At 37.4% G+C, this 23,900-nt stretch overlaps 1 protein-coding gene across 4 annotated transcripts in view; it reads right to left on the bottom strand.

Moving 5' to 3' along the window:
• The window catches only part of mitfb (melanocyte inducing transcription factor b), a 28,110-nt gene extending 4,644 nt beyond the window's left edge, over positions 1–23,466 (bottom strand). Inside the window, exons 1-9 of one of the 4 annotated variants that reach the window (XM_031727897.2) lie at positions 23,255–23,466; positions 11,719–11,959; positions 2,601–2,816; positions 2,405–2,500; positions 2,017–2,134; positions 1,602–1,694; positions 1,449–1,505; positions 1,223–1,298; positions 183–330 (exon numbers count right to left, since the gene is read on the bottom strand). In XM_031727897.2, coding sequence (XP_031583757.1) covers positions 183–330; positions 1,223–1,298; positions 1,449–1,505; positions 1,602–1,694; positions 2,017–2,134; positions 2,405–2,500; positions 2,601–2,816; positions 11,719–11,959; positions 23,255–23,358 — 1,149 coding nt within the window. In that variant the 5' untranslated portion in view covers positions 23,359–23,466. Of the gene's footprint in view, positions 1–182; positions 331–1,222; positions 1,299–1,448; positions 1,506–1,601; positions 1,695–2,016; positions 2,135–2,404; positions 2,501–2,600; positions 2,817–3,729; positions 5,536–11,718; positions 11,960–16,259; positions 16,362–23,254 lie in introns of those variants that run through there. The other 3 variants (XM_031727898.2, XM_039604598.1, XM_039604599.1) reach the window with 3 other exon arrangements.
• Between the last annotated feature and the right edge of the window lie 434 nt (positions 23,467–23,900).

The raw sequence follows: 23,900 nt of genomic DNA, 5'->3' as shown, positions 1-23,900 counted from the left end.
AACAACTTCGCAGTGTGAATCTGTGCCTTTCCTCGCTTTCCCTTAAGCTTTGCATATCTCATAAAAGTGTATTCATTTCTTCCAACATTAGTATAGATGTTTTTCTCCTTCTCCTCTGAAATCCCTACACATGACACATAATATAGTTTTTTGAATTTTCTCGTCTTCATCAAAGCTTTTACCTGTATTCTCAACATCAGATGCCGGTTGGCATGCTCAAGCTTCTTCTGACGATTCTCCAGCTCCTTGGCCCTCTGCTGTTCCCGCTGCAGCTTCCTGATGTAGTCCACTGATGCCTTCAGGATAGTGCCTTTGTTCCAGCGCATGTCTCTGATATTTAAAAAGGAACCATTATTTTTACATCCAAACGTTTAAATGTCAGCAGACAGTCTAATTTACGCCTGTTCAGTTAACAATTAAGAAACAGGAGAGAATAAGATTGAGGAAAAAGGAGCAGAACTTTTGCAGAAGTCATAGAGTTCTTTGCAGAAATTGTTACTACACAAGATGTTTATGCACAAGAGGTAGCCTGAGTCACAAGCAGTCATAAGGATGACCCTGAGCTCCCTGAAAAAAACATGAATGTTGCAGCAGATGTTTTGCAGGAATAAAAACTGATCTTTAGTCAACTTTATGGGAAAACATCCCTCCTGAGGATTTCATTTGTACAGTTAAGGTTAAGTTAGGTCAAGTTGGAAGTGGTACTGACACCTTACAGGCAACTAATAAAAATTGGCAATGCTAGAAAGAAAATGTGTGCCTGCTTTTTCATACTTTTTCATAAATGTGTACTCATTTAAACCAGGTCTGCTGGTGAGAATCTTGAATTTGTGCGTGTGGGTGGAGGAACCAGCTGGACTTAATCAAAACAACCAGGGCCGAACAGACATAACAAAAGCAACTGGGATCTTTTTAGACCCACAGGCGAGGTCAAAGGGCACAGCGATGAGAGAAGAATATGGTTAAAAGCTGAATTTGACAGTGTAACATTTGCCTAAATCAAAAGATCTGTATAACTAAAAACTGCATATAACTGAATGACCAGCTCGAAAAATGCAATTAAAACACAAATCATTTCCATTTGCTGTTTCATAAGCAGCAAATCTCTCCACTAATCTTGAACACTGGGTTATTAATCTTGCATTAGACTGGCTGGATGTTTGTGGTTGCCATTACATGTATTTTTAGAAGAGTTAATGTAAGAATATAGTAAGTAACTTACGGGTCATTTGATTTTGGAATTAAAGTTCCCAACTCCTTAATTCGATCATTGATGTTAAACCGCCGCCTCCTCTCGACTGCAGAACAAAAACAGAAAGGGGAAAGTATAAATAGAAATATAAGTATAAATATATAAATATTAACAAGAATTTGCTAATGAACTTAAAAATGTAGTTTGATAATTAACCCAGTGACAACCAAAACCACATTTAAGTATTCTCACTTACTCAAATTGTGGTTGTCCTTCTTCTGCCTCTCCTTTGCCAGGGCTCTTACCTCTGCTTCTGAAAAAAACCCATTTTGGTTGATCGACTAACCAAACAAAGCACGTATACAAAATGTGCAGCATCCACATTTTAAAGCTAAATAATCAGACGTACCCACAGGGAACCCTTCAGGCCTTTGATAGGTGTCATATTTGCCACAGGATCCTGACTTATCCAGCATATGCATGATGGCCGGGGATTGTGAAACTACATGAGTAATAATGTTGTTTTCATGATCACAATGTACAGAATTGAAATGCAATACAAGACAATAGAAGACATAATCATGTAAAGTCAACATCCCCACACAGAGGAGGATTAGAAAAGCTGGACTAGATACAAAATGCTATATAATGAGCTGCGCAAAGGCCTGGAGAGTAGAACGTTACATTATCATATGTTGTTACAGAATTATTGTCGCCCGTGTGATACAGAAGCTGAACAGATATTGTTAAATGACACAAGTTAAACATCTGTAAGAACTTTATTTATTTTTATTTCTATAGCTCTGAGTAATTTTCATGCTTACCAGAGTATTCCCTTTTGATGTTTGGCAGGTTGGCAGGGCAGGAGTTGCTGATGGGCAGACCTTGCTGGGGCATACCCTGATTGCCATACATGTCCATGAGGTTAGCAGGCACAGGGATCTGGGGAATCGAGAATTAAAAGAATTGAGAGTTAAAACTGTGAGAAAAAGTAATATATGCATATTATTTTGTGTAACAAACGGCAGTTACATATGAAGCGCAGCACCGCAGAGATAAATTACAAGGCCAAAGTATTGCACCAAGGTTGAAATCTGACATCATGGAATTTGCTTCTGTTTTACCCCAAGACACATCAAATGAAATGCAGTCATGTTGTAAACTGGCTGGTATGGATATACTGACAAGTGGATAAATCATGAGCATACATACCGTGTTTGCCATCTGAAGTCCTGGATCCATTAGGCCGAGGATATCATCGCTGTAACTGGACTCCAGACTAATAATGTCATCAATTACATCGTCCATCTAAAACCAGACAAAGTACAAATAAGTCCAGCATTACTGATCAATTAATATCCAAGCATCATTAATTAGGAAAACGGTCTAAACTATATGGAGACCTCACCTCTTTCTCGCAGTTAGAGTTGAGGGTCAATAAGGCCATAGGGCTGTTAGGGGCACTGTTGCCCGGCCCTGGCGGCATGCCCCCGTGGTCAGAGGACTGGTTGGGGCAGGGCAAGCTCAACGCCTGAGAACCAAGCTTTCCCAGGTACCTCTTCACCTGCTGCTGCTGAGACCGCTGGATGTGGTACTTGGTTGGGTTCTCCAGGTGAGTCTGAACCTATGAGTGGATAAAGGAGTGAGGAAAATGCCAAGAAAAATGAATATATATTTGAGAGGTAGGATATCTGATGTAAAGATTAATGGGTGTGTTAATGGTTGCAGGAGACTCCACCGAACTGCTCCAACTACTGAAAGAGAAGTTATGCAAATATGCAGCTTGGTCACAGTAGCAATGAAATAGCACCAAGAGAAGGAAGCTCATTTCAAAATGAGCGCTGCTTTTTATAAGTGCTGTTTCAAAGTTGTCTTTTATTAAAAACAACTCTAAATATAGCTCAAAGCGTTGTCTGTTCTTTGTATTTTATAGTACAGAATATAAAATTAAAATCAACTTGATAGAGACTTCAAATCCTACGATGCATTATGCATTTTTCTTTTGAGACGCTGTCAAGAGTTGTTATCTCAAAGTCTCGGGAGTAAACATTTTCCACATATTTTTCTTCAACTGGACTACTTTCTGCTGCTCCACAGTAACAGTCCACATATTTTAAGTAACGAATATTGCACACGCTCCTATCTCTGCACTCCCCGCTTAAGGATAAATTTGATTTCTGTAGATCATTAATCCCCACACAGCATTAATGATCCAGAAAAGCTTCTGCAGGCAAATAAACAAACTTCAGAGGCAGTGTCTGTCTGGCTGTAACATTTTAAATTGAGCAGAGCTGCTCCAATCCCCCTTGCCTTTCCAAGTTTATATTTAAACCTTCCCGTCTTATGCTTGCTTACGTTTGATGCAATTACGAATCAGTTTCAGGACTGCAAAATGTAGACGCTATAGTTTATGATTAAATTTAGATACATAATGCAGTATCATAAATGGCAAAGACACATTTGTGTCAGTTTAAGACGAGAAATTTCAATTTAACCTCTCACATTATCTTTGAATCTATATTCATTATTAAACATACCTCACAAGGTTGATATCCAAGCATCTCAAGCATCATTTCCTGTTTTAGATGTCCGATTTAAAAAGAAAAAACAACAACTCTAAACTGAGGAGTGCTCTAGCTGCTTCCTTCTTGGTTGCACCAGACGACTAAGGCTGCTAATAGGAGGACAGACACACCAGCTCATCTTTTAAAAGGCAAGAAACTTCATTAGTTATGCATGTCAGGAAATCTCTGTCAAATACAATGAGCCTTTTTAAATGTGTGTTGTTTTATGTAAAATCTGTATTTATTACTTTATGGTGTATCACTTGATGTCAGGATGTGGTGCAAACAGTTAGAGCCTTTGTTTTGGAAGGGCACCTCTTTTACTGAATCTTGCCCGGGGTGCTTACTCTGCCCTATCCACTTTGTTAACCCATGTGGATGCTTGGCGTGTGCTCCCTGTTTAACACAGCACAAAGAATAAAATCTATTTCATCCTTAGCTGTCTTCAGCTTGCGTCTCCTCATTTCTCTAAATGATGTTTTTAACTGACAAGAACAGGCGAATCATAAGCCAAAAAAAAAAAAGTATTTGTTGTGCATAAACTTTAAAAGTCTATGCTTATTAACAGACCTGAGGAGGCCACGGGCTGTAGATGAACTCTAAGCTACCCCTGGCATTTTCCTCTGCCTATGTGAAAACGTCCTCAGTTTGCACACTGCACCCAAGAGTTTCAATTACAGCAAAAGGTTATAAAAATTAGTTGTCGAGACTGCCTTATAGAGTGTAGATATTACTTAGTCCCATCTGTTGAAACTGATTCCAAATAAAAGCGTGATAGTCATTCATGTGTGCAATGTTCCAGATGTATATTTTATTATTTAAAATCATTGGTATTTTCTGTACACTATGGGCATTCCCGTGATCAGCCTTATAATGCATAACCAGTATTCTTATTAACTATGCACTCACTGAATGCAGATTATTGTAATCTAATATAAATGTTCTCAGTTTTTACCTAGCACTGTCATAGAGATCATATATGATGTATATATTTTGTGTGTATGTTCTGAAAATAAATAGAAATGCCTCTCAGTATTTACAGATTTACACATTTTAATTCAATAAACTCTGAAATGTAAAATAAAGCAGACTAGTTGGTTTGATTAACATACACCTGTAAAAGTGACTTAAATCACTTTTACAGGTGTATGTAAATAAAGCTGAGTATAACCATTAGGTCAGGTGAGGTTATCAATCTTATTGTCTCTCTGTGACTGTCAAATTCTTCTTTCCACAACAGAAGCTCTTTCAGATCCTTTTCCATGTTCATGTACCATTGTTCTTCAGGGGATACTCATGTGAGCCACATTAACATCCTCTACAACTGACTATTAAAAATTGACACGATAGCTCGTTTTACTTACAAGAGCTGAGTCACATTATCTAGTCACACTTTGTATATCCTGCAGCTAAGACTCAGATCACCTCGGGCTGTAAATTGTCCCCATAAGGTTGTAAAGCTGACACCACAGAGGGGGGCACATTTACAGTCAGTCAATGACTCATTAACAAGAACGACATCACACTCATTAGTGATGGTCACTCACAACATTCTTTATTCTTTACACTGCCTTCACCATTGGTGTATTGTTATGCAAATGACGTCACCTGAAAATGTATAAAATTGGATCCATAATTGGTTTTTAAGCCACTCACTTATCTGTATGAAGAAATTATGAAATTTTAAAACTGCAGAGGCACCGATCCTGATAAAGGACTGAACTTAATCAAGTGGCATTAATGAGCAACACAAGTATTTGCAATGCATGCATACATAATGTGTAAGCAAACAGTGAATTCTTGTTATCTATGGGGTTTATCAAAGACACAGGCTGATCTAAGTCAGTCACATTTTTTAGAACAGGCTCTTAATTTTTCATTTTGATGCTGAAACAACAACCTTTGTTACTACATTTTAAAAAGGCCCCATAAAGTTTTGAAAAAGAGAAACATGTTCTGAATACGTGTCAACTTGATGTATTTGGGGTTTTTTTTTTATAATTTTGCTTTAAAACTACTGTTAACAATCTCAATTTAAACAAAAAATCAGTATACAGGAAAAACAGTATAATCTACAACATACCCCATAGCACAATGGCATTGCAAAGTTTTGTTAATTAGTGTCTTATTTATTCATATTAACTCTTATCTCAGCTTCTTTCAGCTGCTCACTTATTTGCAGGGGGTTGCCACAGTGGATGGATCCACATACTTGATTTGGCACAGATTTTGATGTCCTTCCAGGTGCCCTTCCTCCCAGGGATTTATGTCTTTCTTCTCCTGGTCCTAAACGTGTGATCTTCTGCTTCTTAGGCAAATGTTTTAACCCCTACATTATGGAGACCCTATTAATACTTATCTAAGCACAATGAAGAAATCTTTCAAGTAGTAATTACATACACAGTGTGTGATTTTTCTGAAAAGTCCCACATCTTAGTTATTTTTTAATCCCAGAATTGAGTTCAGATCTGATCAACCCCAAACATCAAGAATGGATCTGAAACTCCACACTGTATACTGCTTCCTGTATGAATTTAACGGTATTTAAACACTTATAGTGGCACAATTATTTTAATGTTTGTCAGATTTCCCAAAACAATTAAATAAAACCTTCTGAACACATTTTTTTTCTCGTTTTTGTTAACCAGGCAGGTTCTTTTATGTTCTATTTAGTCTTATCAGTTGTTTTTTTTTGCAACACTTGGAAGTGCTGAGAACAAAGTGAGATGTCTTTGCTTCTTTTTCAAAGTCGTATGTTTTGAGTAAAGGAGAAATCAGAAATGCTGGTCAGAGTCACTGAATGCAAAATTTACAGCTTAAAAAATAAAGCGCTACTTTTTAAAATCATGGCAACCGTTTTGGTTGCTTTCTGATACATGTGACTAGTTTAAGGTTAAAATCATGCCTTTTGATAATTTGTAAAGGTATTTGGTATTAAATCCCACTCTTAAAAACATGCTATAACATGCTGCCTTTGTGTCTTCAGTCAGATGATGCCGTATTGGACAGAAATATGCTAATATACAGTAAAATTTCTAATACTTGAAACTCCCTGTTTTTCATTTTTGTAATATTTCTGTTACAGTTTGAGATGACTTGCCCAGTCCTTTTAGCATAGATACAATTATGAGACATGTTTTCTCCTCCACAGCTTTTCTTTCCCAGCCTGTAGCGTTTAGCCTCTCACATTTATCTTTTGGCCCTCTGGGGAGGTCCAGACCTTCAGCTTGTAAGCCACTGCTGTAAGCATAAACGTACAGAAAGACTGTTTGTTATACACACAAAGACACATGTCTTGTGTGTGTGTATAACAAACCACACGTACATGGGTATTTTTGGCCTTTCTAGGCTTCTCGGCCTCGTGTCCACGTGCAGACACAGCTTTTAAGTTTAAGTTGAAAAACTAATCCTTTAGAAAACTTGCATGGGAAACTTTTTATGAACACTGTTTGTCAGTGTTGATGTTTAGACAGAAAGCTCACAGTGTCAGTGCTTCTTATTCACCAACAAGGCTTTGGGGTTAGGGTTATATCACCGTCTGTTAGTTTGGCAAGCTCTTGGCAGTAGAGTGTTTTTGTATTTTCATGCAGACAGAGATTTGTTTTATAAAAAACAGTGATTGTGTGATTGTGATTTTTCCTAACACTATTAAAAAAAACACCCATGTACGTGTTAACTAATCCTCTGTCCTTGTCTCATGCATTTTAACACATCCACAGCTGATAGCTCGCACTGTCTAAAGATAGAAACAAAAAAAAAGTGTATAAGGGATTACTGTAGGAAGCCTATGCCACCCTCTCTCTCTCTCTCACACACACACACACACACACACACACACACACAATTCTAATATAGAAACAAAGAGGGCATTCAGGGCATTATGTGCACAAGACAAAGTATAAAGGTGCCCCAATTAAAACTACAAGCACAACTGCATACACCCATTAATACAGCACATGTAACACTTGGCTTTGTGTGAGTAAAAGTCTTGATTCATTTGTGCTAAATTTACACACTGCAGGGTTAGGGTTAACTAAAATGATTGGCCGATCAATGAAAACGCTAATCTTAAATAAAAAACAAAATAAACAAACAAATAAACTAATAAACGAATCTATTCTTATAACTTTATTTGTCATTTGAGTGAATTTTGAGGTGACAGTCGTTTCTAGATTCAAGTGCAGTGGAGCTAAGAATGTAAGGACTTGCTGCTTTTCTTTGTCCATGTGAAAGTAAACCGAAGATTTTGTGTATTCGGACTACTGCTCGTAAGAACGAGCCTTTTTTAAGATATAAACCTGGAATTTAAGAAATGGTGACTTTCGTTTTTCACTAAAATGTATCCAATGAATGAATGAATGATGCAAACAACAATGCAAACATAAAAATGAGATAATTTAGAATGAATCTCATTCTAGTACATGTAACTAGTAGATTTAGGCAATCTGTAACAAAGCCATGTTTAGCAGGCTGAAATCTGTTTGTTCTGTCTTTACATTGAAATGAGCACAGGGGCTTCTTCTAGCTTGTTTTGTCCTCAGGGATTTCCTAAATTATCACACATAATTAGATGATCTCACTGCTTTGGGTGAATTCAATGGAGCCCCTGAAGGCTCACAGATCCCAGCCTGGAACATCTCGACCTTGTCAAGACATACTGCTCCTGTTGTTACATGGAAATAATTTTAGGTGTGACAAATCACTTGTTTATAAGGTGGAAAAAGGATCCTTTAATGTTGTGCTTACAAAGCTGGCACACTTTGTGGAAACGCAGAACATACATAAAGTGACAAACGTCTACAGGACTGCTGCTGCATATAAACTACGTGCAAGAAGTTTATTGTGGTGATGTTCATGATTGATTTAGAACAGATTCATCACGTACTATTGCACACATCTACAATTAATCATTAGGTTTTCAGTTTCTGTAAAGGCCCAGCACGCAGAATAATGAATTATAGAGAGATCTTAGTGCCAGCAGCCAGCATTCAAACTTCACTTAACAGTCTTTTCAAAATACAATTTAGAAATGTGGCATCAACTTCTAACTCTTGGCATCTGTATCCATGGAAAACAAGAAAGCTTGTTGTTTATCATCTCGTTTTTAGTCACCAACAGGCCCAAGGGCATAAGCAACATAACCCCCAAAGAGTCAGAAACACTGCAGAAACAAGCACAAAGCATCCAGCTGTACTAAGAGAGGACGTAGGGTTAGTGCAGAATGACAAACAGTGATTTGTATTTTTTGACTTGCATGCTACAGGCATTCCATGATGGTCCAACCAGGATATATTAACAAGACTGCCCCCATTTGCTATGCAGACTAGAAGAATAGGCCACTTTGTCTCACAGTTAAGCTGCTAATGTGCTCTGCAGAATTTGCAGACAGCAACTGTGATGCTAATGTGAGCAGCAATTTATGGGTTTTCCTCTGTACTTTTGTAATGCTGTCATGCAAAAGCCCAAATTACCACCAAATAAAAATCTTGTGTCTTTTGTATAAAACTTGGGTTAAAATTAGCAGGAACTGCTAAAAACAAAAAAAACACTCCAACCAAACAAAAACAGACATTATGATCACGTTAATTTGCTCATCATCTACAATCATATTGAGCAAAAAGATACTAATAACTAACATGATTAAAGTGATTAATCAGTGTTGGTTACTGCGGACGGAAATGTTATTAAAGCTATCTTGTAATTTCATGAAATGAACACTGAAGGTATTTTTTTACATGTCATTGTGTGCTGAATCAGTTCTGAAATCCAAACCAAACTGAAAATCTGTGTGGTACTTCTGTGTATTTTCTTTTGTATATCAGTCACGAGCTGTCATATAATCCACAAAAATCGTACAGGGTACTTTGTTCTTTTTGTGGAGCCATAAATCCTTTGAAAAAGGAAAAAAAAAAAAAAAAATCAGAAATCATTTTTTTTAACCCTTTAAGAAAACCATCCTACGTAAATTTCAAAGCAGTGTTTTTTTTTCTCTAAAATATTCCATGGAATGAAAGGGCTGGGGGCTAATTACAAGCATTCTTCACTGAATTAGCGTTCGGTGTGTGGTAAGGCTGTGCTCGCCTTTGTCTTGATCCCCAAACTGATCCCCTTCTTATTCCTAAAAAGGTCAGAGGTCACTTGGTTAATTAAGGGTCCAATCAGTCTTTAGATAAACTCATCTGAGCTTAATGTTTGCACTTTTTGAGGTCCAGCAGCTCTGCCTGGTACCCCTGAGCTTTGTGTGGACTCTGCTAATCTACCAACAGACAGGAGAGCAGGTTAACCCAGCTCAACAGCACCAAGCTGGAATGGCCTTTTCATTTGAGGACTTCAGTCAATGAAGAATTTCTGTAAGCTCTCGCCAAAGCAGAAAAATGACTCTAACTTGATGTATTGTACACAAGGTTAGGGTTCGGGGAGGGGGCGTCCTAAGTCTTTCAAAGAGCTGCAGATTATAGAGAGTAAGTAATGTTTATACAGTGTGAGAAGGGTAATGTTTTCAATGGCTATACTGTTTTTGTCCTTTACTGTTGGCCCATGCCACACACATCCAAGGGTGATGAAAGTGTGGCTGGGCAAGCAACCATGAAATCGTAGAGAGTGTTGTGGGTGGATTTAACTCAACAAAGATTATTCGGTAAATCACAGTTTATCAGCATCGGTACTACTCTGAGATTAAACAGTGCAATTAAAATGTAGTAAATGTGTAGGTAAAATTATGACTAAAAGCTGTTTGCATACACGCAGCTGACATTACTAGCCAAACATAATGGATACACAGCGTGAATAGCTTCATAAACTGTCAGCTAACAGTATGGGTTAACAGTTGAAATCGTAAGATAAAACCACGACTAAACTGTTGACATAGTACCGATTAACTGATTAAACTTTTACCTAACAAGCACAAATGTCTGACATAGACGGATTTTTAGACCTTTAACTACAAGCATTATTAAACATAAGTATTTGTACGATTGTAAAGATTCTCTTATGTATCACACATATTTTTCACGTGGAAGTCTTGTTCCTGTTATTGCACAATTTTCTAAAAGAGGAAGTCAGAGACAAAACCAGCTGCTTATTGGCAATCCATGTTAAAGAAATGCAAAATCTAAAAATGTACAAAAAGGCAAGTGTCCTCGTGAGTAATTACACTAACTACACAATATCTTAACACCTCCATAATGATATTTTTTTCAAGAAATCACAAACACAAAAGTTGAAAAAAACGCACTAAGTTGATATGTAAGGAAGACAAAATTCTCATAATTTGCACAAAAACACTTTCCAAATCACTACCACACAGTGTTTTTTATATGGAAAGCCACTGAATTCAAGGTAAAATGCCAGAACAAAAACACTACAAAACAGCAATTATACCAAAATCCTCAGAATATGACAAGTCGAATGAATTTCTAAAGATGTTTCATCAAGATTGCAACCTCTGAAAGCACATGCTGTGGACAAACAGAAAGACTTACCGAAATGCGTTGTTAAAATGCGCTCTCGAACACTACGGTCTCTACTCGTACAGAAAATCTTAACAGTCTCCTGTCCCTCAGACTGCCAAGGAATCAAAGCTATGAAAAGATGTGAATGTAGCTGAGCAAATAGGATTAAAGATGGCTAAATCCAAATGGCTGGAAGCACAGCATGCATTAAAGAGGAATTCTCTCAGGAAAGATAATCCCCATATACGCATTTTAACACACTTCACTCACTCCCGTTTTTTTTTTTTTTTTACACACAGTCATAGTAAACCATGATTGCCCGACTATTCATGCACGAGTCACTAAAATCTATAAATACATCTGGACCATTCAGGCTGCACCAATGACACATACAAAGTTTAATTCCACAAGTGGAAACTTTATACAGATACTGTAACAGCCTTCTAATAATACACACCAACCTACTCTTTGTTGCTCCCTACCATCAGAAACTTGAACCATGCTTTCTTACCTTTAGCACCTCCATTGGGACCTGTGCAGCAGGTGGTAAACTGACCGGGACACTGACATTGATGGCAGGCGTTTGGGCCTGTGTAGTTTGTGTGTACTGGGAGGCCTGTTGTCGCTGCTGCTCCCGCCGTTCCTGCTCCTGAAGCTGTTCCCGCATCAGCTGTTGCCGCAGCAGGATGCGCGATGTCATGGCCGAGGAGCTCAGCGGGGGCTTGGATGAACTGTGTTGGTCTGATGGACTGCTGCAGAGGGGAGAAAGGGATGATTGGAGAAGATAAGAGAGAAGGCAGAGGGTTGATTAGTGCTAGAAAGGGTAGAAAGGGGTCAAATGTGGATGGAGAGGTCAAGAAAACCAGAAAAGGCAGAAGAAAATTGAGGGACGATGGATGTAATAAAAAGCCAATGTTAGGATGAAGAAAACTGGCAGAGAGGATGACTTCAGGGGAAGAGGTCAAAGGGGAACTATTAACTTTTGTTCTGCAATAATTACTCTATTAAATGACTGGTTGATCTATGTTGATAACCTGTCATTTTAACCTTTGATGATCAGCCAGCATCAAAAGCTTGTCAAACAGAACAAGCAAAGCTACGGGAATTTGCAATGAGCATTTTTTTTTTTTTGCTATTTTTTATTTTATAAAGATAAATAATTAAGCAGCCCTGCTTATTTGCTCTTAGAAAACAAATACTTGAACCTCCATTAAATCACTTACTATCAATATCTATTATCAATTAAGATCTCATTTCAAAAAGGAAAACAATGTTGTGATTTTAATGACTTTGGAAGGCACGGACATTTTGCATTTGTAGACAAAACAAAAAGAGGAACATTTAGTCTGTAAAGGTTGTTTCAGTTTTCCCACTCTTTTAAATTTAGATGGCTACTCCCCAGACAGAGTCCTGAAGTCCTAAAATAGAGAGTCTCTGCTGAAGCAGAAGTTGTCGGGACAAAGCCTCCATCGAGTGAGTGATCCTTTTGATAAAACTCAGTAAAATGTCTGGCCAATCCAGCTGTGCAGTAATCGCACTAATTAGCCAGCGGAGTCAAACACAGCCTCAGCTTGCAGCGTATTCAGTGGGTGTTGAGCCCTCAACATACCATAAATCTCCCCTCAGCAGTGGATATAATCTCATTGTCTACAACCACACCCACTGAACCCTGCACCAGATATTAGACAAAACAATACTGTATAACAAATATATTCAATATATTATAAAAGCAAAACACAGGCTGAACTCTGGCTTTTCTCTGGAAGCACTTCAGTGGTTTGGGTGTCTAAATTCAACAGCTACATTTCTTCCTTTGTTCCTTTGTGCTTCACCCAATATATGGAATCAGGTTTAGTGTTCAAAAGAATAATTCCTTCTGCTGTGTGACTTTGGGCGATTGTGTTTCCTTTCATCCCACAAATTTCATAACAAAAGTCACTAGATCTAAAACTCTTGATATCCACTGCCAGAGCCAGAGGCTTTGATTCTTCTTTTTTTTCCTTTAATCTACTTCAGTGATTAAATGATCAATGGTTTGTTCCAAGAACAAATTAGTTTCAGTTCCCTTTCTTTCCGTTTTACAGTTCAAATGTGACATTTGAATTGATTTGGAACTACAGATGGATTTATTGTTACATCCTTTGGATAAACTAGAGCTGAATAATAATAATAATTATTATTATTATTATATAATAATTAGTCACGTTTGTTACATGTTGAATGCTTTTGTTGGATAAATCAGCTTTTGTTAAAATGAACAGTTTTTTTTTTAATGAATACGTAAATAAAAAAACATAATATACACTGAATAATTTCAGTAAATAAATGTACTGAATAGTAGTACTATAGTACTCCTAAATACTTGAGGAACTTTCTGCTTAATTTGATTTTTCACGTATCTGACAGCTACATTTATGGAGATTTTAAAAACACAATGAATTTAACAAAGAAGCTATAATGTGTGAAAGAATATAAAAAGGGCAACACAGTAGCATACAGTTTAAACTACAACTTACTTAAGTACTTGCTTTCAACTACGTACTTACAGATGCACAGAGTAGCTTGCTCAATTTCTGACCACCAGGAGTGCTACTGAGCAAAGTTTTAGGGTGGGTCCACAGTTTGTATGGCACTGTTTGAATTTGTGTTGTGCATAAATGTCAAGGTTATAGTTAACTTCAACTAAACATAAAGCAAAAACTGGTGTGATAAGAATTTTATGAACCTACATAAAAGTGGAAAGTTGCCTTAAAAAGAAAACTAAAACTAAAATTACATGACTATGTACAGGAAATGTTTTTTATTTTAGTCTGTGTAAATTTGCTCGCATTTGTCAACACAACCACCTGAGGAGGCATTGGTGCGTGCTTATTGAGAATACAATGTGTACATAACTCTTAAGTCAAATGTTTGCATAGTAATAGCCATTACAAACTTCCTAAGTCTTGCCCCTGGCAAATAGCCCGCTTATAAAAATAATGCAGTAAAATGAATACTGAAACTAATAAAAAGTAAACTAAAAGGAATTATTTTTAACTAAGAAAAATATAAACATGCAAACCCATTTTGAAAGCTAACTTAGTTTAACTAAATTGAAAAAAAAAAAACCCCAACCAAAACTAAAATAACTGATGAGTGACTCGGTGAAGGTACTAATGCTTTTAGAAACCTGTCAAATAAGTCAGGCTAAACTGAGTAAGCCTCTATTCTGCTCACAGGCTTACAATGCAACAAAATTTCTATTACTGCATCCTTTTGAACTACTGTATATGGTCTTCAGACTTTCAGTATAAGACTTTCCTTTATTTTGATGTTGCTTATGGGAGAGAAGATCCTGCCTGTATATGTATATCAATTATGGTTCTTAGAAGGCAAATAAGAATTGTAAAAAATCGGCAAAAGTAAAAAAAAATCAGAATTGCTCAAGAAAATTACAATCGATATGTCTCTTATAATCTTATATCTTATCATCGCTTTGCAATTGATTAAGAAATCATTTGTAAAGACGATGTGAAAACCACAGTGATTCTGAAAAGCTGAATTGATTTTACAATTGTTGCTGACTAAAGGAATTAAACCTGTTGCACATTTAGGGTGGAGTTTGGAGTTTTACAGCAGGACAAAAGTGCATTACCACGTTATTCTACTTTCATAATTGTTGGAAGCATTGTATAATTGTAAAATGTGATAACATTCAAACTTTGAAATAAGTGTTACAACATGTTTTTTCTTGTAAATTTTCACATATGTAATTCAAAGCATTGTAGGAGGTAGCATTTTAGGCTAAAAATGTGATATGACATGATCTAGGGGTAGTGTTATAAATATGTGTTACAAACATGTTTTTTTCTTGTAAATTTTCACATTCCTTTTTTTTTGTTGCAAATGCACCTGTTTTGTTTGTGTAAATTTGCTATTTTTTCATAAATGTGGCGTTTTTTTTTGCAAAATGTCTCTTTTCAGAACCCTCAAATAACACATTTATTTCTTTAGCATCTTTAGCTGCCCTATTACAAAACTTTACAACATATGACTTCATTACCTTTTTATTACGTTCTTAATAATTTGATTGACTTGTGTTTGTGTATATGAATGACCATGATATGAATGATATGAATTGCCTTTCTGAAACCCCTCAGAAAGGCAAGGCTGAATGTCTCTGTCTCTTTCTCTCTGTTTCTTTCTTTTGACTGTTTGTTGGCTCTTTGCCAAACAAACCCATGAAAGACATAAAAAGCTCTTTTGTCCTTTTAAAATTTCATTCGTGTGTGTGCACACCTCCTCTTATGTTTGTGTGTATCTCAAGGGAAAAAAAGAAAAAAACAATGGTTGTACAGTCTTGAAGAGTCCCACCCACTCAACTCATGATTCCTCTGATTCTGCTCACTACTGCGCCTTCATCATACTTCACCATTAGTCAAACTGTCAGAGCTGAGACTTTGAAGCAGGATTCAGTGACACACTAAAGACAACAAACAACCAGGAAAATACAGCAAATACTGCATCAAGACAGAAGTCAAGTAACATTGTGGAGCGACAAAGGTCTGAGAAGAGTCAAAACACTGAGCTGTTAAAGGAAAATACTCTACAATACAGATGCACTGCAGCTGTAAAACTGCTGGTAATTGACAGGAGATGGATTCTGCAGACCTAATGACTTCTGTGTGACTGAATAATAACTCTACCATTACAGTCTCAATAAATAACTAGCAAAAATAAATAACTAGCATGCCAAAACATGATACCTCTTCTGTTATTTACTTTATGTCTTAAGTATGAGATTTCTAAGCTTTTCAGGTACTCACTCCCTCGCTATAAGTGGCCAGTGACCAGCTGCAATTAACTATAAGAGCCTGATAAATGTATATCCTGACATACAAAAACTATTCAGCACATAAAAACACAAGGAGAAATCTTCCAAGACTACTTCCCACATACAGCTCAGTGCATGGTGCCCTTCATGTGTACATAGTGTTGAACAAACATATAGATTCCAAAATAAAGCCTTAATGCATTGCAGCAATACCACAGATGCTGAGGCGCCATACTCACAGACAGTCAAATGAACAGGGTCTGTACACTTGCACTCCTACAGCCTCCATATTTGTTTGTTTTTCCCTGAAGGTGCACCACCCGCCCTTGGAGAGCAGTGAAAGTCATGCTGGTGGTGCAGCGCTGAAAGTGTGTCAGAGAGGGGAGGCTCCAGGGCCCGGCCTGGAATCTCCAATCGCCACGCAGAGTCCCAGGCATAGGACCAGCCCCGTGCAGAGCAACAGCAAAGCAGAAGAGAGGAGCGTGCAGGCGTTCGCTGGAAACACACTGTCCATCAATACGCTGCTTTAAAACCACGCAGATAGTGTTACGCTTAGAGACATGTGCCGACACGTGTTGGGTAGATGGACTACAACCAAGTAGGGGTCGCTGTCCTGTGAAAATCTTGTATCTCAAAAGTATCATAACTCAAAAACTTGTTTGCTTTTGCCAAGTGACACTGAATTTTAGAGAAATTGAAAGGATTTCAAATGGTTAATTTAAACCTTAAAGTCTCCCTTTATTTGTAAAATATGCTGCTTATTGTTTCCTCTCATGTTTGACCTTCACAGTGCATAATGATAAGTTTGACACTACCAAGCTGACTTCACATTCATCTGCTGAGGCATTAACCTTAATTTGAACTAAATATGTGTACATATTAGCATGACTTTCTTACAGCTTTCATGGCTGATACAAATACACACTTTCAAATGACAACTGCAAAAAAATAAACAGGAGAATGCAACATATGTTCTGCTGCTGCAAGAGGCTGGCAGACTACACGCTGCACAATAGAAATGAACTGACATGAAAGAAAAATAAAAGACACACTGTGTGCTCATTTTCATTAGTTTAAACATCACTCCCCAGATTAGGTGTATTCTAAAGAAACCACATTAAACTCATTAAAACTCAAGTTTTATCCCGCTGGTGGCCGTTCAGTGTGTTTTCATCATTTAACTCGGTAGCTTCTATTTAGGTAAATAAAGAGGAATGGGATGAATTGTGGAAGTAGACAGTGACTTACACAGACCACATTGCATATAACTATACAGTGAGCACAGGATAAGAGCAGTGAAAATAGGCAATCTAACCAAGACACAGGCAAACTGAATACTAGTAACAATCCTGTCTCCTTTTTTCTTTCTCTCTACCAAACTGCAGGAGTTGCTGCCCTTCTAGCAGACTACACAACCTCTCTGCTGGAATACAAATGAGTGATTATGACCCTACATGACAGTGCATTGATCTACTTGGACTCCTGTGCTGGTCAAACATGCCCAGCTTGGTGCAGCTGGCATGATAGGATGGAGTCAGTCACAAGCAGGCAAATCATAGATAATAGAAAGCATCTGTATGCATGTCTAGACCGGCAATTATGTGGGGTTTGTACACAGGGAATGCAATAAAAGTGTTTTTTTGTTTTGTTTATTTGTCTAAAAAACAAACAGAAAAGCAACTGTACAAATGATTCAAATGAGGTAAATAGTTTAATCCTGTAAATATCTAGGTAAACATCTGGGTAGAAACTTTGTATTTACCGTGCATAAACACTGCATAAGCACAGGAAATACCTTAGCTTCATCAAACACAGACAAAACAGCATTTTGTTGCATAGTCTATAAAGTTATATATAGCAATGCCTTTTTGGAGATATGGAGGGGCCCTACGCATTTTTAGGTACATGGTTTTAATTTCGTGACTCACAGATATCCTGACCTCTAGTAAAGCATCAACTGTCACTGACTGTTGCTATAATAGCCTTTTTTAAAAACAAAAAAACCCCCAATGGTCGACAAAACAATTGCTATTCCATAAAGAACTGTTAAAATAAAAATTGTACATAATTATTTCACACTCAAGTACAAAAGCACAACAAAACAGGGTCAGTCGTAAAAGCATCTAAAAAGAAAATCAGGTACTTTGCAATGTGCTTCCAGGAAGCCAGGACTGGATGGGATAACTAGAACTTGCTGGGTCTTATTTCTGTAATTAGGCTCTGTGCTCTTTGTAATTCCCCTCAATGGTGTTCGGCAGGATGGCCTGCTCTAGCTGCAGCTCCCTCTCTTTCCTGTGCGCTTTAACAAAGAGTAAGTAGAGCTTCCAAGGACAGTAAGGAGGGGCCTTTGATACGTTTCCTTACAGCAGGTTGAATGAGTGCAGAAGATTTTCAAGTTCATTGATATAACAACGATGTGCAAGCACAACATAACAGCTTTTCATTCTGAGACTGATTTATCCTCGGCTTTCTTTGAAGGTGATAACAGACAATCAACACATTCTTTCTTCGGAAATGAACCATGGTAATGTTTCGTTGCTGTAAAATATGACTCTGAAAAAAAAATAACTGTACGCAATTATGTGCGTCTTAACCACAAGTTAAAATTTAATAATTAAGTCACAGTGTAAAGGTATTTGTTTTAGCTGTTTAACAGTGAAGGGTATTTTTTTCAACAGCTAATGCATGCTAGTAATTACTTGTTATAACTTCTATATATACTTGTAATAACAGCTTAATGCTTAAATAGTTAATGAGTCATTTCAGTCATTTTTTAAGCGAACGTGCCAAAGATTCACTAGTTCTGGTTCTTCTTGTATTTTATTGAGTAAACAATGAATTAATTCTACACTAATCAATAACAAATCATCTAGTTGAAGGCTTCAGACATGATCATGCCTGAAGGCTACTTTTTCTTTTTTAACTGTTAAGAATAATTACTTGTGTCAATAAAAGCCACACTCAAAGGCCTCTTTTATTATTGCAGTTCCTTCTGGGCACCAACAGAGGCAGACAAAGATCACAAGTCAGGAATATTAAAACTGCAAACGCAACTCAATCAGTAAATAAAAGATGTAGAGTTTATGATTTTTTCTTTATTTTTTTTATTTTATTCTTTATGAAGAAATCTTAAGCAGATGTGCTTGAAAAGCCACATAAGAGGTTAGAATGCAGAAAGATTACCGTGATTACAGGACAAGTTGTTCTGACTGTATTTTACTCCAGCCTCAACACCTGTCTGTGTCACTTAAGCCCCTCGGTCTTTCTTAGATCATGGATGAACCTCTTTGGCATCTCTGTCTAGGACACCCCGTGGGAACAAGCTGCTCTGGACACATAGTTTCATAACCCTCAAACTCTGACTCAGCTCACGACCACTGGCTCATTGCTTTGACCTTAAATACCTATTCTGTACTTCAGTTCTATTGCAGAAGAACTTAAATTGATATGTGGATATCCCCATCATTTTACTAAATCCCCTTTCCATCTCTCTTATTTTAATTTGAAAGGTTTATTTTCTTACCAAAATATTACTACAAATGACCAAGATGCTCATTTGATTGTTAGACACTAATAAGTTGTGAAAACTGCAATATTTCTTCTGTATTTCTCCGCGTCCTTGTCATTTTTAGGTAAAGTAAAATGTCTCTTCCAAAGAACTCCATCCACATTCAAGACCCATCATCATCCAAACATGCCTGTAAGGAGTGTGCATTAACAGTAAGCCTGAGGTTCTTTTCTTTTCTCAGCTATCATTATTATGTAAAGTGCCCTAAGGTTCATTATAATTTCTTCTTTACCAAAAACAAAAAAAAAGTAAAAAAGTAAAAGAGTTTTACAGCGTTAAAAGTTTTGACCGCAGTCTTTGTCTTTTTGGTCTAATGTATGATTCAATTTTTGATGACTTAAATCTGATTCTTCTTTATTTTCAGCTGTGTAGAAGAAAGTTTTTTCAGGAGACTTTGAGTTCCATTCATGTTTTTACCCCTCAGGCCAAGATCCAAGAGAGAGAACCCGAAGTGTAGACCTGACCCACAAAGACCCATTGCGAGCTATTGAAACAGATATTTACTGAGCAACATAAACCAAGTCCCATTGTAAAGTTTTCATAGTCATTCAATTCTTTATTTTCAGCTTTGTATGATTTGAAGAAAGCTTTTGAGCAAGTCTTTATATTTAAACAGATAGAGATGCACTAAAAACAACGAATGAAATGATTAACACTGACAATCTTGTTAGCAATTGCAATTTTGCCAGAAAACCTTGGGATCCAGGATTCATGCGGGTGTAACTTTGATACATACTTCCACGCCAAGATCCCAAATGACAAAAAGCTCGAAGCTCCATCCGCAAAAACCCAGTCCCACAACCCACATGACCAAAGGGTCTGCCAATAAAAAGGTTCATAATACCACAGAATACCCTCAATGTCTGTGCTCCAATGGGCCACAGCTGTTTTTGTGGTTTATAACAAGCAGGGGTTTTAATGTTGTGGCTGAAAGATGTATGTATGGCATTAAATGTTAAAAGTGATAATTCTGGCCTAAATTGTTACGGAAACACGTTAATTGAGCAACAAGAAAATTTCATTGTAAGGCTGATGTAAATGCAACACATTTGTTTGTTTGGTTCCTTCTGCCTAGCATCTGCTAATCTTTACTGGCGGGGATCTTTCTGTGTAAGACATTTGAATATTTATTCATCCATATGGATTTAATATAAGCTATGTTCATAATCGAGCCTGTTCATTAGAACGCAAAACTTTCAGCCTCTGCATTGACTGAGGGTGCAAAAAAAAAAAAGATCCCTCGACTCACAGTTTCTGATATAACACATTCCCTGCTAAATTTATATAGCTTATTTACACTGCATAGAAGACTAGTTTCGCCGCCTGTCTCACATCTATATTAGGCACAAAAAGGTTGGCACGACGTCAGCAGCAGTCTGTGTGTTCTGTCAAACTGATGCGCAGACAGCCAGAAAACAAATAGATCTACGAAAGCTAAGATGACATTTTGTCGCACACAAAACTTCAAATTTAGATACTTCTTAAGCAGCTATTAGAAGACATCAGACAACTCAGTAATCAATCAAACTAATTATAACCATTTTGCATAAAACTGTCTTATGGCACAGTCATCGTGACTATTTATTATGCTGGGTCATCTTCATGTGATAGAAAGGGGAAGTGGGATACCTTCAATCAAAGCCACGGTTCAGACGACTTCACACATTCAGGAGAAAAATGACATAAAGAAAAACAAACAGCAATGATTCACAAACCGTGCTGATACTTCGCGTATACTTGGAATGGCTGCTGCTGCTGCTACACCAGCAACAAAAACAACACAGCCTCAGATTCAGGCCAAGGATGTATAACAGTGTAATGACATTTCGCTAATGAAAAAATTGAAGACATTAGTTTAAAAAATGCAGAACTAGGCTAAAGGCTAAGACTGTCCAAGATGACAGTTCTTCCTCTAACAGTTCTTCTAACTGTTGTTTTGATTGAATTTAGAGAAAACGAGACAAACCGCAAATCTGCAAGAAAATATCAAGAACGAGAGGAAAGAAAAATAAATAAATAACTGGAGTCTAGCGAACGTCTGCAGCAAGAGCTCTGTCCGAACACAGTGGCGTACTGTCCTCTGGATGTCTCGCCCTGACAATGAGGCCATGTATCACCACCTCTAAACTACGTAACAGAGAGGAGCAGACACAAAATACAAAAACTCTGACACCATCCTGGTAATAGATGCATAATCGTCATCACCATCCTCATCACAGAGGGGGCACGAAAATGTTATAACTTACGACTTATATTACACCCCAACAATATTTCATTGTGACTTGAAATCACCCATAGAGGTGCAATCATAAATTACAATGAAAAAAATGTGTGTATGTAACATGTGGTTGTTACATGTTTTCTTACTTAATTTAAATTGAATCAATCACACCAACTAAGGTTTGAGAATACTACAGTTCACTGTCAGTCGAAACAAGATGTAACGCTGTTTTTTTTCTAAATGAGAAGGTGTTTAGAATAAGAACAAAAAACATGTTCCCATAAAACATTAAAACAAAACAAATTTAAGTTCACCTTCCAGTCATCTCATAGATTTTGCTACATATTTCCCACCTCTGGGATCAATTTTCACTCTTAGTAAGAGTGAAAATTGTAAGAAAGCAAAAAAGGGCATCTTCTAAAGTTTCTCAATATTGTTTTGATATGCTACACTGTTGACAGGAAATCTGTCATTTCATTGCATTAAACACATGTATAAGACATATGTATAAGACATCAAACTTGCTGTGCATTACTTCCAGAAATAGGGTGAAAGGTGAAATCACACCACATAGATCTGACTCAGCTAAATGTTTCTGAGGCCTCAGTGTGTCAAAGCTGAACCTAAATTAGTAAACGTCAGTGCTGCAAGCTGTTTTTTGTTTCTGTTCTGTGTCCTTACAAGAATGAACTGTTGTCAGGACTTGGAGCACTTTGTCCAGTACTACATGCACTTGAGTTTTACAACTTCTTAATAGGCCATCAACTTGCTGAAAACTAAATTTTGTCTGCCTCTTGGGTTGCTGATTTATTTTATTGGTTTAAACAACTTTAGAGCATTTAATATTAACTGTGAGCTTGTAAAGAAGGCTACACTCCTCCACTGAAAGAAACATCAGGTTTGATTTATTTTTTTTAATTTATTTTACCACAGCTTATCTAATAGTTAATACTTTCTTACACACTTTTGACACTTCAAAGCTGTTAATGCACAAGGTGTAGTGCCATAGTAGACTTATGGCACTTTTACCACACATGTTGTTATGCAGTGATACTTAAAAAAGAGGTAATTCTCGGGGGATTTAAAGAAAAATCTAATAAATAACAATAACTCACCATTCTGCTTTTGGAGAACCTGAATATCAGCCATCAACACAAGACAGGCTGAGCATCACCTTACTAAACTCTGACCTGTCTGCTCCTCTGTGAGCTAATATTTGAAGTTGATGTTGACAAGACAACACCCATGTGTTGCATAACTTCATGCAAGCAGGATGACCATAAGGAACGAGGTACACCGGGACCAGCTTCAGTAACATCAATGAGAAAGCCCCGCACATTCATAGACTTTGGACAACACTTTAAAAAGTCTGCAGCCTAATTATCACCTTAACCCCAAAAACCGCTCCAGCGTGAGAAATAACTGTCCACGGCAAAAGAACTGACCTGTTTTTCAAGGGCTGACTCTTCAATTCGTAATACGTTTTAGGCTCCTCTTGAAAATCCTCTCCGACCTCGAAGTCAGGAACTATTCCCGATTCCGACTGCATACTTGCAGATGTCAACTTTTGGAGACGCTAAACCCTCTTTAAAAAAACAGACGGGTGATATTCGTGCCCCAGTACTCCGCACAGTACCAACCGTCAACGCAAGCCGCCTCTGCCCAGGACCCGGAGCTCTGTAGTCCTTCGCAGCAGCGGCTAAAGTGCAGCCAACGGGCTCCAAATGATCCAGAAACTACAACTACCAAGATGCTCCGGGGATGTAAATGTCAGCACAATTCTGATTGGCTGCAGTATCCGAGGGGATTTTTACGCAACCCTTCTTTTTTTTTTTTTTTGCTCGACTAGTGAAACTGAAATGTCAGAGTTTCATTTCCATAAGCAATATTTATTCAGCAGTGTGGATTTCGCAATAATTGGCTGTAAAGAGTTATTTTGAATTAGTAGCGTCTGCTCCAGTGGCCGTGCGTGTTTGCATTCTTAGATTTTGCATTCAAAGAAATGGTCTCCACATTTTGCCTGAATGCAGATACATTTAATATTGGTTAAAAATAATGGAGTGCGTTAATTTGCTATCACAATAAAAATGA

Source organism: Oreochromis aureus, linkage group 20 (genome assembly GCF_013358895.1).
Source record: "Oreochromis aureus strain Israel breed Guangdong linkage group 20, ZZ_aureus, whole genome shotgun sequence".
In the NCBI taxonomy this organism is placed as follows: Eukaryota; Metazoa; Chordata; class Actinopteri; order Cichliformes; family Cichlidae; genus Oreochromis; species Oreochromis aureus.
Note: the sequence above shows the minus strand (reverse complement) of the source record. Positions and strands in the feature narration are given on the sequence as shown.